The 13,275-nt window shown below is 43.1% G+C and overlaps 1 protein-coding gene across 1 annotated transcript in view; it reads right to left on the reverse strand.

Annotated features, from left to right (window-relative positions):
- Positions 1 to 278: 278 nt before the first annotated feature.
- LOC308093056 (myosin-binding protein C, slow-type-like) overlaps positions 279 to 13,275 on the reverse strand; it is a 29,630-nt gene continuing 16,633 nt past the window's right edge. Inside the window, exons 9-14 of the mRNA XM_080439265.1 lie at positions 9,110 to 9,415; positions 8,262 to 8,324; positions 7,766 to 7,912; positions 5,689 to 5,778; positions 3,859 to 3,948; positions 279 to 522 (exon numbers count right to left, since the gene is read on the reverse strand). Of these exons, the coding sequence (XP_080295391.1) occupies positions 518 to 522; positions 3,859 to 3,948; positions 5,689 to 5,778; positions 7,766 to 7,912; positions 8,262 to 8,324; positions 9,110 to 9,415 (701 nt within the window). The 3' untranslated portion in view covers positions 279 to 517. The remainder of the gene's footprint in view (positions 523 to 3,858; positions 3,949 to 5,688; positions 5,779 to 7,765; positions 7,913 to 8,261; positions 8,325 to 9,109; positions 9,416 to 13,275) is intronic.

The following is a 13,275-nucleotide window of genomic DNA, read 5'->3' on the forward strand; positions in this document are numbered from 1 at the left end:
AGCGTGGCACAGTGCCGCACTATGAGCTTGTAGATCTGCTAGTTTGTGACATGAAGCTTGTACAATCAGGAAATGACAACACACTTATTTGTTCTTTTTTAATAGGACCAACCCACTATGCGCAATTGAATGAGCATGTCCCCTTCCTCAGCCTGTACTTCGCCGGTGGCGACACAAAACCAGGGAGAGTGTGACCATGCTCATCCAGATGCTGCCCCGGGAGAAGGACCATGGATGGAGCCATGAAATGGAGGTGCTGGTGACCCTTTACTGGCTGGCCTGTGGGGCGTCCTACAGGGTCACAGGAGATGCCTTCGGGATGCCACTCTCCACCATCTGCAGGACGGTCCACAACATATTGGAGGAAATGATGACGGAGCTCCTCAACAGAGTGATTCATTTCCCCAGACCCGAGGACATGGAGGAGGTGGGGGCCGGTTTCGCTGGCTAGCTGGACATCCGGTATTCCGCCATGCTGCCGGTGCCATCGACGGTTGCCACGTCCGAATCGTCCCCCCTAGACTGCCACAAAAAAAGTGCTACATCAACAGGAAGCTTTTCCCCTCACTGGTCCTGCAGGGTATCTGTGATGAGATGGTAGGTTCCTGGATGCTTACATTGGCCAACTAGGAACTGTACATGATGCCCTTGTCATGCGTCACTCTTTTAGCACATAAACGAACACAAACAAAGCTGATTCAGACAATATAGAACATCAACAAGGCCAGACTGAATCCGCAGATCCGGATCTTCAACTAGTAAAACCTTAAATAACAAAAATAAAAAACATTTTTATTAAAAGAAACAAAACAGTACTGGGTTTGGTGATGTTCTATATCGTCTGAATCAGCGTTGTTTACATTTGTTTATGTGCTAATAATAATGTCAATGTTTATGTACAATGTAAGTCAATGAGGAGCATTTTCATCAATTTTATCAATTTCTAATCAATGGAGCGATTATTTGTGATTTCTTAATCTTGTCCACCATGGCACGTTAAATAGACTCCAGTAAAGGTGTCACATGACAAAAATAACAGATCTACAAGCTAACGTTAGATTAGCATCTCCAGTAATCAGAGTTCTGTCATAATTAGTGGAACAGATAGATACAAGTTCTGATATTTCTGTTAGAAATAAGGCTTTGCTGCACTTTGGAGGACGATACATACCAATCATAAGCACAGAGGATTGACTCTCCAATCTGGTGGCCTGGTATTCAAAGGATTTAAAACTGCCAAGGTTTGTCAGAGGTTTGAATTTTAAAGTGTCAAAAAAGATATTCGCCAGACCACCTCCTCTTTTTCCCTCGCATCCTGAGTGAATGAAACTGTACTTTGGTGGGCAGGCAGCAGCTAAGAACACCGCTCCATCAGAACCAAGCCAAGTTTCTGTTAGAAACATAATATCTAGTTTCTCTTTACAGATGAGATCATTTACAGAGCCAGACAATTAAGTGACCTGATGTTAAGTAGGGCCAAGGTTGGTGGTTGTGGGGCCTGGCGTTTGATTTGGGGGGTGAGTCTAAGCCCCACGCCAGTGGTGGAAAGTAATTAAGTACATTTACTTAAGTACTGTACTTAAGTACAATTTTGAGGTATTTGTACTTTACTTGAGTATTTCCAATTTCCAATACTTTTACTTCTACTCCACTACATCTCAGAGGCAAATATTGTACTTTTACTCCACTACATTTACTTGAAAACTTTAGTTACTAGTTACTTTTCAGATATAAACTATGATATTATAACACATACATCACTTTAGCCCTATTTTATACATAGGCTATTTGAAAATAGCCGATCTACAAGCTCACAACGCGTCGCATCGCGACGCGTTGTGGGCTTGTAGATCTGCTATTTTCAAATATTTAGTACTTTTACTTTTGGTACTTTAAGTACATTTTGATGCCAATACTTTTGTACTTTTACTCAAGTACATTTTTAATTCTGGACTTTTACTTGTAACAGAGTATTTTTATATTGCAGTATTGGTACTTTTACTTAAGTAAAGAATTTGAGTACTTTTTCCACCACTGCCCCACGCTAATCAAGTCATTCATGGTACTGGTGATATAGTCCGGGCCAATGTATTTTTGTATTCCTACATGTCTCTAGTTTATATTTTGGTATGATACATCTTCCAATTCAGTAGCTTAATGGCAGTTATCACTACCTACCGGCTAATGTATCCAGTAGGAGACACAAAGTAGAATCTTTGTGTCTCCTACTGGAAATACACCCGGGCATCAAATTATTGAGACAAAAACCAAAATATATCCATGTATTCAAGGCTTCATGGGGTGTGCAATTGATAACTTCTCAGATTTTTGGTGTTTGCAAAAAGACACTCCTTCGGTCTATGGTGGTCATAGCTGAATGGGTAGAGAGTCCCCCTGGGAAACTTAAAGGAGGAGTTCACCCAAAAAATTATTTATTTTCTATCAATTGCATAAATGAGGGCCAGTATGTTTTACCCCCTGTCTGTCTGTCCGTCCGTCCGTCCGTCCGTGTGTGTGTGTGTGTGTGTGTGTGTGTGTGTGTGTGTGTGTGTGTGTGTGTGTGTGTGTGTGTGTGTGTGTGTGTGTGTGTGTGTGTGTGTGTGTGTGTGTGTGTGTGTGTGTGTGTGTGTGTGTGTGTGTGTGTGTGTGTCCGTGTGTCCATCTGTCTGTGAACAGCTAATCTCCGGCACCGTTGGCCCGGTCGCTGCGAAACTGTGCACACACACTCCCTGGATGCCAATTCAGAACCTCTGCCCCACATTTTTTACATGGCCCTGTTATAGCACCACCAGGAGGCCGATTTGTGCAAAACCTTTTTATTTTATATTTCTCCTACTGATTTTATCCAAACATCACGCAAATCGGTACACAGTATCTCTATAGTCATGTGATCAACACAGATCTGTCTGATTTTCCATATTCCATCCTGATTGGCTAAGGTTGGCTTCCAAAGTTTGCAGGATTGGTCCAAATGAACTAAATGCCTCAAATCATGAACGCGCTTACGATTTCCGTGAAATTTCACACGCACATTCTCACTAGGCAGAGGAAGAAATGCCACTTTCAAATCAGCCTCATGGTGGCACTATTAAGGCCAATTTGCGTTTTTAACTGTAACTGCACCGATCTGCGTGAAACTTTGCACGCGTACTCCCTAGAGGCCAAGGAAAAATATCTGCCCTGCATTTTTCACATTAGCCTTTAATAGCGCCACCAGGAGGCCGACTTATGTAAAACACATATTTTGAGATTAAGCTTTCATATTTTATCCAAATTTCACGCAAATCGGTATACATGATCTCTATAGTCATGTGATCAAGATGGATCTGTTTGATTTTTCATATTCCATCCTGATTGGCTAACATTGACATCTAAAGTTTGCAGGAGTGGCTCGTTTTGAACAAAATGCCGCAAATCATGAACGCAGCGTCCGATTGCGGTGGAACTTTGCACGCATATTCGCACTACGTTGAAGAACAAACGCCACCCTTTTAACATTGCCCTATTATAGCGCCACCAGGAGGCCAATTTTTCTTTTTTATATTACTCCTACATATTTTGTCCAAACATCATGCACATCAGTACACATTATCTCTATAGTCAAGTGATCAAGATGGTTCCGTCCGATTCTTTATATTCCATCCTGATTGGCAAATTCTGAACATTGCTGGCCCACAATAACCTACCTGACCTGGCGGAGACCTGTGCTCAGAGGAGCACTTTTTCTAGTTTTAGAATGCTTTCTTCCAGCATGATTGGTTCACCACTGATTGTCTTCAGACAGGGAAAACATCATACACGGCCATGCCTTTTGGCCTAACGGAGAAAATAAACTATAAACTATGAATTTTCCCTCACCATCAGTAGCAGGAGCATCTTGGGAATGCAATGGTGGTTCTGGTTGGGTTGTCACTGTAGCTGGGACAAGCTCAGCTTGAGTAGATGGACCTAAACAGACATGAAAGGCAAACAATAATAACCAGAGAACTGTTACCTAATAACACAATTAACCGCAGACCCATCAAATCTACACGTTTGCAAAAAGGAAAATACATCCTCCTCTAAGTCAGGACCCTCCATCTTACATATACATATTTTTCCTGAACCTTCCTCTATGATATAGATAGATTGATGCATCCCCCAATATACTATTTAAAACAGATAAATATGTTGTCCTCACCTATTCTGTATCTTCCTGTTTGTCTGTAGGCCTAATACACTGCAAGAAAATAAAGGACTACTTATTGTCTCCGCCAGGCCGAAAGGCATGGCGAGAGAGTATGTTTCACCCCTTGTCCGTCCGTCCGTGTGTGTGTGTGTGTGTGTGTGTGTGTGTGTGTGTGTGTGTCCGTGTGTCCATCTGTCTGTGAACAGCTAATCTCCGGCACCGTTGGCCCGGTCGCTGCGAAACTATGCACACACACTCCCTGGATGCCAATTCAGAACCTCTGCCCCACATTTTTTACATGGCCCTGTTATAGCGCCACCAGGAGGCCGATTTGTGCAAAACCTATTTTTTTATATTACTCCTACAGATGTTATCCAAACATCACGCAAATCAGTACACAGTATCTGAGGACCTCATTGGAAACAAGTCCGCAAGGACTTTTATGAACGGACCTGTTAGACAAAGTATTTTAAATGTAACTGTGCTGTTTTACATTTTTTGCCTAATAAAATATTCAATCAAAATATTCAATCAAAATATCTCTATAGTCATGTGATCAACACAGATCTGTCTGATTTTCCATATTCCATCCTGATTGGCTAAGGTTGGCTTCCAAAGTTTGCAGGATTGGTCCAATTTGAACTAAATGCCTCAAATCATGAATGCAGCTTGCGATTTCCGTGAAATTTCACACGCACATTCCCACTAGGCCGAGGAAGAAATGCCACTTGAACATTTTCAAATCAGCCATGGTGGCGCTATAAAAGGCCAATTTGCGTTTTTAACTGTAACTGCACCGATCTGCGTGAAACTTTGCACGCATACTCCCTAGAGGCCAAGGAAAAATATCTACCCTGCATTTTTCACATTAGCCTTTTATAGCGCCACCAGGAGGCCGACTTATGTAAAACACATATTTTGAGATTAAGCTTTCATATTTTATCCAAATTTCACGCAAATCGGTATACATGATCTCTATAGTCATGTGCTCAAGATGGATCTGTTTGATTTTTCATAGTCCATCCTGATTAGCTTGACATCTAAAGTTTGCAGGAGTGGCTCGTTTTGAACAAAATGCCGCAAATCATGAACGCATGTCCGCTTGCGGTGGAACTTTGCACGCATATTCGCACTACGTTGAAGAACAAACGCCACCCTTTTAACATTGCCCTATTATAGCGACACCAGGAGGCCAATTTTTCTTTTTTATATTACTCCTACACATTTTGTCCAAACATCATGCACATCAGTACACATTATCTCTATAGTCAAGTGATCAAGATGGTTCCGTCCGATTTTTCATATTCCATCCTGATTGGCAAATTCTGAACATTGCTGGCCCACAATAACCTACCTGACCTGGAGACCTGTGCTCCGAGGAGCACTTTTTTTATGTTTTTTTCCAGCATGATTGGTTCACCACTGATTGTCTTCAGACAGAGAAAACATCATACACGGCCATGCCTTTTGGCCTAACGGAGAAAATAAACTATAAACTGAAACTATGAATTTTCCCTCACCATCAGTAGCAGGAGCATCTTGGGAATGCAATGGTGGTTCTGGTTGGGTTGTCACTGTAGCTGGGACAAGCTCTGCTTGAGTAGATGGACCTAAACAGACATGAAAGGCAAACAATAATAACCAGAGAACTGTAACCTAATAACACAATTAACCGCAGACCCATCAAATCTACACGTTTGCAAAAAGGAAAATACATCCTCCTCTGTCAGGACCCTCCATCTTACATATACATATTTTTCCTGAACCTTCCCCTATGATACAAACATAATAATAGATAGATTGATGCATCCCCCAATATACTATTTAAAACAGATACATAAGCCCCATTGTTTGCTTTCTGCAAACAGAAATAGATATGATTATTATTGCAACCTATGCAATACAAGACGGCTCCATAAAAATGTGCCAAAATCTTTCGAAGATAGCAGATATACAAGCTCACAACTTGCCACTCCACAATGTGTTCTGAGCTTGTAGATCTGTGTTCCTTTATTCCTCCCTTGCTGTTCCACATCCATCCTTTCCTTCCTTGCTTGTTATCTTCCTTTTCTAATAGTTTTTAGCAATCAGGTATCCGGGGCCTTAGGAGTAACCGGTCCGTTGCTCCAATTTGTAACCAAACGTGTCTGCTATGAGAATAGTGCTCAGCCATATTGGAAAGAAATTGGGCCTCTTCCTTACTTCCTTCATACAGTAGTTAATACCAATGATACTGGCTCTGTTCCATTTAGTGTAGCACAGTGGTTCTCAAACTTTTTAATTTCAAGGACCCCCATAACTGTAAGTGTACAAATGGAATCAAATGGACCCTTACAGGTCCATTTGATTCCATTTGTACAATCTCAGAGTTACACACCGTAATGGGCCGTTTGGAATCCCCTCAAGGAACCATGAGGGTCCTTGGACCACACTTTGAGACCCACTGGTGTAGCAGAGCCTTTCCAACATACACAATATCAGCACCCTGAATCTGTTTGACCAGAATGGAACAGAGCTGTGCATAGATCCTATTTGCACACATGTGGGGCGCTAAAGCCCTGCATGTGTGCAAATTGTGTGTGTGTGTGTGTGTGTGTGTGTGTGTGTGTGTGTGTGTGTGTGTGTGTGTGTGTGTGTGTGTGTGTGTGTGTGTGTGTGTGTGTGTGTGTGCGTGCGTGCGTGCGTGCGTGCGTGTGTGTGTGTGTGTTTTCTAGGACAGTTGGTAAAGTAATGGTAGACTCATGCCTAATAGTCTGAAAGTTGGCTTTGCTTCTCACTGTGGGTTTCTTGCACAGCCCTAAAATGAGCATCATTACTCATTCATCATAATGCATGTGTCTGTCTCTTTCCATGTCAACATGTGCATGTCTCGGGGGCACGGTGGCGCAGTCGGTAAAATAAGGATAATTCCTTTTAACAGGTCGTTCATGAAAGTCCTTGCGGTCTTGTTTCCAATGAGAACCTGTGAGCAATTGGGGTTAAGAGTCTTGCTCAGGGACAAATTTCATATCATCGGCACATATGCTGGGATAGCCTGGAATCGAACCTGGGGCAACCAGGGCCTCTGGTTCCCTAGGCGGGCTCACTAACCACTCAGCTATGGCCGCCCCGCCGGTAGCGCTGTCGGCTCACAGCTAAAGCCGGGGCGCCTGATGGAGGGGAAGGGAACTGGTTGGAATAACGTGTTCCTTCCACGCGCTACGTCCAACCAGGGAAACTCTCCCCTGTCAGGTGATAAGAAGGTCAGACGGCTCTTATGCATTGAAGGAGGCATGAGCTCGGCCCTGGCCTCCCTAGGTTGGCAGAGGGAAGGTAGTGCCCAGGATTACACGCTTAGGCATTGGCAAAAAAATAGGGGTTACAACATCGTGGGATAAAAAAAACATGTGCATGTGCATGTCTCCCTGTCAGCTGCTGTAGATGATGCCCAACTAGGTTGCACAAGACCATGGCTAGATGGGACCACACCCCTATCTGGTGCGTATACACACTACCACGGGAGTATTGCAATATTTACGTGTGCTCCGCCTAACTCCAAAAATTCTATTCTATTCAATTCCATTCTATATTAATGTATCTATAACATTACGTACTCACCGGGGACTCGCTGGTTGTCAACTGGGACAAGGTAGACCACGACAACAGACGCAAACACCACAATCAGTGCCAGCACCATTAGCCAGGTGTAGAACATGAGCCAGGTGTAGAAGCTGCGTCTTCCAGAAGCAGACACTGAAAAATAGACTAGCAGAAAAAGGCCTTCTGTCGCTTCAAAAGATAATCCTATTTGTTTTGCACAACAAAACCCAATTCATCAAAGTTTGTTAAACTATGATAAGCTTGATGGATTTCAGCATTCAGCAGAAACACAGTCAAATCATTATACAATTGTGGAATATAATAAACAACAGAAGCGCGCGGCCGATCCCCAGCCTTCCCAATTGTCAAGCTCACCCGCCGCCTATGAACACTAGGTAGGATGGTTAGTAGATGTTACATTATATTTTATAACATTTTCGCACAGAGCATGCTACGTATATATCGTGTATTTGTAGTCTACACTACTGGTGTAAACAAAACAAAATTGCCTCACCAGCAGTAGCAGGAACAACTGGTTGGATTGTAGCTGGGTCAGGCTCAGCTTGAGTCGAAGGACCTAAGCAGACATATAAGTGACAATAATTAAAAAAGAAAACTGACATTAAAAACTACATTACTACATTATGATAATGACATACTAATATCAGCATTGCCAAACATAACATGAAACTAGAAAAAGTGCTCCTCGGAGCACAGGTCTCCACCAGGTCAAACGCTCTTTGTTTGGTTGCCACTATATATGTCTATGAAATTAACTCAAGGACCCCAACGGAAACAAGTCCGCAAGGACTTTTTTGGCCGGACCTTTTAGACAAAAGCATTATAAATGTAACTGTGTTGTTTTACATTCTTTTGCCTAAATAATTAGTAATAGTATTGCCTTAATACAATTTCAAGGCATGAATTCTTCTCATCAGAGCAAAGAAAATGTTTTTACTAAATGACCCTAAATATTGTAAGGTTCCTGGGTGTGCATTGGACAGGAAGTCATTCAAAATAGAGAGAGAGAGAGAGAGAGAGAGAGAGAGAGAGAGAGAGAGAGAGAGAGAGAGATGCCTATGCAGACACTCTCCCCCGGGTGATGGTACTCTCCTAATGGCCAGAAGGTGCCAGGTCTGCTTATTATAAGCCACGTTGGGCTTGTTTTTCTTTAAGTTGCGGTTGTGAACTTGTAGATCGGCTATTTTCAAATAGCCGACAAATATAGGTTTGAAGTGCTCATGTGGCCTATAGTCGCTTCTTTTTGGCTTGTTTTCATAGACCTGGATCAGCTATTTATTCTTCCATTATTGACGCATTTGTTTTTAAATATCTGGATGGACTCCATCAGTCAGTACTCACCCAGCTTGTCTTTGCACTTGACGGGTTTGGTGGCGAAGGAGAACCTGCCCTGTCCCACCTGGTTGACAGCGGCCGCTCTGAACTCATAGCTGGAGCCCTCCTTCAGGCCGGCGTGTGTGAACGTCTTCTCCAGCAGGGCGCTGTCCTCCCCCACAGGGCTGAAGTGGTCTTTGCCCAGGAGGCGGACCTCCAGGACGTAGCCGGTCACCTTGCACCCGCCGTCGTACTTGGGTGGTCTCCAGGCCACCGTGACGGATTCCTTGGTGATGGCCGTAACCTCCAGTTCCTCGGGGCGCTTGGGGACAGCTGGGACGAGGAGGAGGAGAGAGAGAAAGGAAGTGAAGAAGAGTTATGTTCTTTTCTTTATGCAAAAATAATCCCAGAGACAAGAATGTGGTGTTATTATGTAACGTAATATGTGAAAAACCAAATCTTACAATAAATAAATGTCTGTGTTTGCTTTTACAAGGCAGAAATTCAACTATATAGATTTATGAAACTTCGGTGAATGTCATTGTAGATACGTCGATGATAGTCAACAAGGCGAGTCTGTTGTTGTGGCGATGCAGAGATTTCAATGGCCGCCGATTCGTGTTGCTTCGGCTGTGGCCGTCGACGTTCGGTTGTGCTCACGGTAAACGGTGCTAAAGTGTTTCCCCGTCCGCTGTGGTCGTAATGTGGTGAGTATAATTAATTATGCTGCAAGGAGGCAAATGTGTATTGAGCAATGAGAAGTACCCTACGCCACCCGTAAATTCATCGCGCACGTTGTGGCTAGTGTTGTGGTGTCATTTGATTTGTTGTTGTTGTGTTTAGTCCGAAACAATGGAATGAGTGTGGTGTCGGAAGTGGGGGGAGTTAACAATCCTAATGTATAGATAGATATTCATGACACATATGAACATACAGTAAACCTGGAATAGGAAAAGATAAAATCATAAAACCGTGCAGATGGGATCCGTTAAGAGCACCATCTTGTCCGTCTCGATGAAGGGACCCATGCCGATGATGTTCTTGGCGGCGATCCTGAAGAAGTAGCCCTTCCCGTCGATGAGCCCCTGCACCACGGCGTTGTTCCTGGTCACTGTGCAGGAGACGGACGTCCAGCGTATGTGGTCGGCCTCACTCTTCTTGATGATGTAGTTGGTGATGGCAGAGCCGCCGTTGTCCTCCGGGGAGGACCAGGTCAGCTTGCAGGAGTCCAGGGTCAGGGCCTCTCCAGAGAACGGCTGGCCAACAGGTCCGGGAACATCTGGAGAGGGGAGACAAAAGGCCTTTGGATTAAACGTGGTCTAATGTCTGTAGGTATGGTGAAATTCTATCTATGCTCTCTTCAGAAGTGGTAAATGTTTGATGCGTAAACCAGCTTTCACATGGGTTGTAATCCCTTTTTATGATGTATTGTTTTTAATATTTCTGATATGGAATAGCCACTTAATAAAGGCTTTTTAACCCATTAACACATTCCCTGACAGAGGTTTTCTAGAACAGGCTCAGCCAGTGCCAGGCATTTTGACCATTCTGACTCATCTTTGAGGACCCACAGAATATGTTGTGCTATGACTATGAACACATGAATGTGAGTTGATTGCGTGTTCTGTTTTTTTAGCTAGAGGTAGTTGAATACAGCTTGGTTTTCACCAAAAACAGTCCTTTTCGTTTAGAATTACAGAGTTATGACCATTTTAGTGAAAGACACACTTTAGAGGCATAAAAATGATTTCAAAAGTGTTTGACATTTATTTTGCGCCTTCATTGACATCAGTCATGTAAATAATACTTGTTTATAAAATATAAATAAAATAAAAAGCTTTTCATTGTACATTTATCGCTCCGTCTCACTTCAAAGTACAAGCTATTTCAGCTCAATTCAAAACATTTTTTCAACTCAAGTTATATACATCAAATAATAAAAAATAATAATAATTCAAAGTTCAAGTCCAACATCAATAAATTGGTCATCGAGAGCTTCATGAGGACACTTATTTTCCAGTCCTATATTCTATACTGCGGTGGTTTTCAAACCTTTTGTGCCCAAGCCACACCAATGGGCAAGTCAAAATCTCAAGCCACACCTGTATTCATAGCAACAAATAGCAGATCTACCATCTTTTACTGAGCTTGTAGATCATTTTTCTTTTATGCCATTTATGACAATTTGTGAAAATAAATAAATAAAAATAATTATATTTGAACTGGGGACCCCCATTTTATTTGACTCGGTTCCACAGATAAATATTGTGAAAATAGCAAATCTACAAGCCCTCTCTTCTTCTTCTTCTTCCTCTCTTCCTTCCATCTGTCTGTCTGTCTCTCTGTCTGTCTTTCTCTCACACAGTGAGATGTCTCCGTTCACAAACCTGATTCAATAATCTATGCAGTGGTTCTCAACCTTTTCAGACTGTGACCCCCAAAATAATCATATTTGAACTGGGGACCCCCATTTTGTTTGACGGGTTCTACACATAAATATTGTGAAAATAGCAGATCTACAAGCTAGCCCTCTCCTCTTTTCTTCTTCCTCTGTTCCTCCCCTCTGTCTCTCTATCTGTCTGTCTCTCTCTCACACACAGTAGAGATGTCTCTCTTCACAAACCTGATTCAATAATCTATGCAGTGGTTCTCAACCTTTTCAGGCTGTGACCACCCAAAATAATCATATTTGAACTGGGGACCCCCATTTTGTTTGACTCGGTTCCACAGATTGTGAAAATAGCAGGTACACAGTGCCAATGTTGCATACAATGTAATGTGACGCCCTGGTAGCCTTTTCTAGTGTTTACTCTGTAAGAGAGGAGATGTGTAGCACTGTCAATGTATTGTGTGATCTGTCTATGTATTGTGTATTTATGTTATGTTTTGTGATTTTTTTGTATCCTGATGGCTGCTTGGTACAAAATAAATTTCCGCAAGGAAAATAAAGTATATCTCTACAAGCTCACAATGAGGCACAGGTTGAGACCCTCTGCTCTAGCGGTCACGTGAGACTGCAAATTCCAAAGAACACCAGTTTGTGAGAGAGAAATAAGCAACCAGGCCTATGACAAGCCTAAAAAACAAAGTGATATATACTATTTGTACCGCCTAACTAACTAAATTGACTAATAGTCCACACACCACTTAGCAATTCAAGTCTAGTAGGGAAATAGCCGATCTACAAGCTCAGAGGTTGTGAGCTTGTAGATCGGCTATTTTCACACGACACGCACGGTCTGTGTGTGTGTGTCCGCATGTCTGTTGCTGGCTCCCTGCAGCAGACACGCGCACGTACACACAAACACAGACACACACACACACACGTGAGCTAGTCACTAGTCAGCCTACCTTCAGTAAATCCTCTCCAATCCGCATGGCACACGGATCTATCCATATCATGAAGAAATAAAACTCCATCCACGGACTCATGGCGACGGTGACGCGCGCGTGTTGTTTTTATTTATTTGTTTTCAAAATAACAATGATGGCGACGCGATCACATCACAGCTGAACCGAGGGGTAACGTGCGCGTGGACCGCGTCTCCTGCCTGTGATGTGTATAACAGGTTGTCGCCCGCGCGTGCGGGCACATGCGAGCACGAGCGGGGACACGCTTGTCTTGCCTCACTTCTCACCGGCAGATCTGTGTAAACTAACTTTCGGTTTGGGCATCCCCCGCGCGTGTGCACATACGAGCGCGAGCATGTGACGGGCACACGCTTGCCCCGTCTCGCCTGCTCTCACTGCTAGTCTAGAGTCAGAATGTGCTCGCTGCTCGGATCAAACTTTAGGTTTGATCGTGGAGTGGCGGACCCCCTGACTGACGTTATCGCGGCTTTAGTGTTTTGTGTGATCACGTAACCGGATCACGTGTTTTTTCAACTTATCTGTCATCTACATGAAAGATGTTAACCCACGATCTCCTGGAAGGCTTAATTTAACAGAAAACACAAAAAATACCCTATCCTGAGAATTCTCGGTATCGGCGGGGAACAGCTGGATTTGCTATCCCGAGAATTCTCTGTATTGGCAGGGAATGTGTTAAGGCCTGAGGTTCAGATTCTACAAATTTCTTCTAAATCCTATAACAATAAAGATATTGTTGTTATATCACTTTTTCATGTTGAGGACCTCAAAAATTATATGTATTTGAGTCGCGGACCACCATCTCAAAATAGTTTGTTCCAGGG

This window comes from Gymnoscopelus braueri (assembly GCF_963280865.1).
Source record: "Gymnoscopelus braueri genome assembly, chromosome: 10".
Lineage (NCBI taxonomy): Eukaryota > Metazoa > Chordata > Actinopteri > Myctophiformes > Myctophidae > Gymnoscopelus > Gymnoscopelus braueri.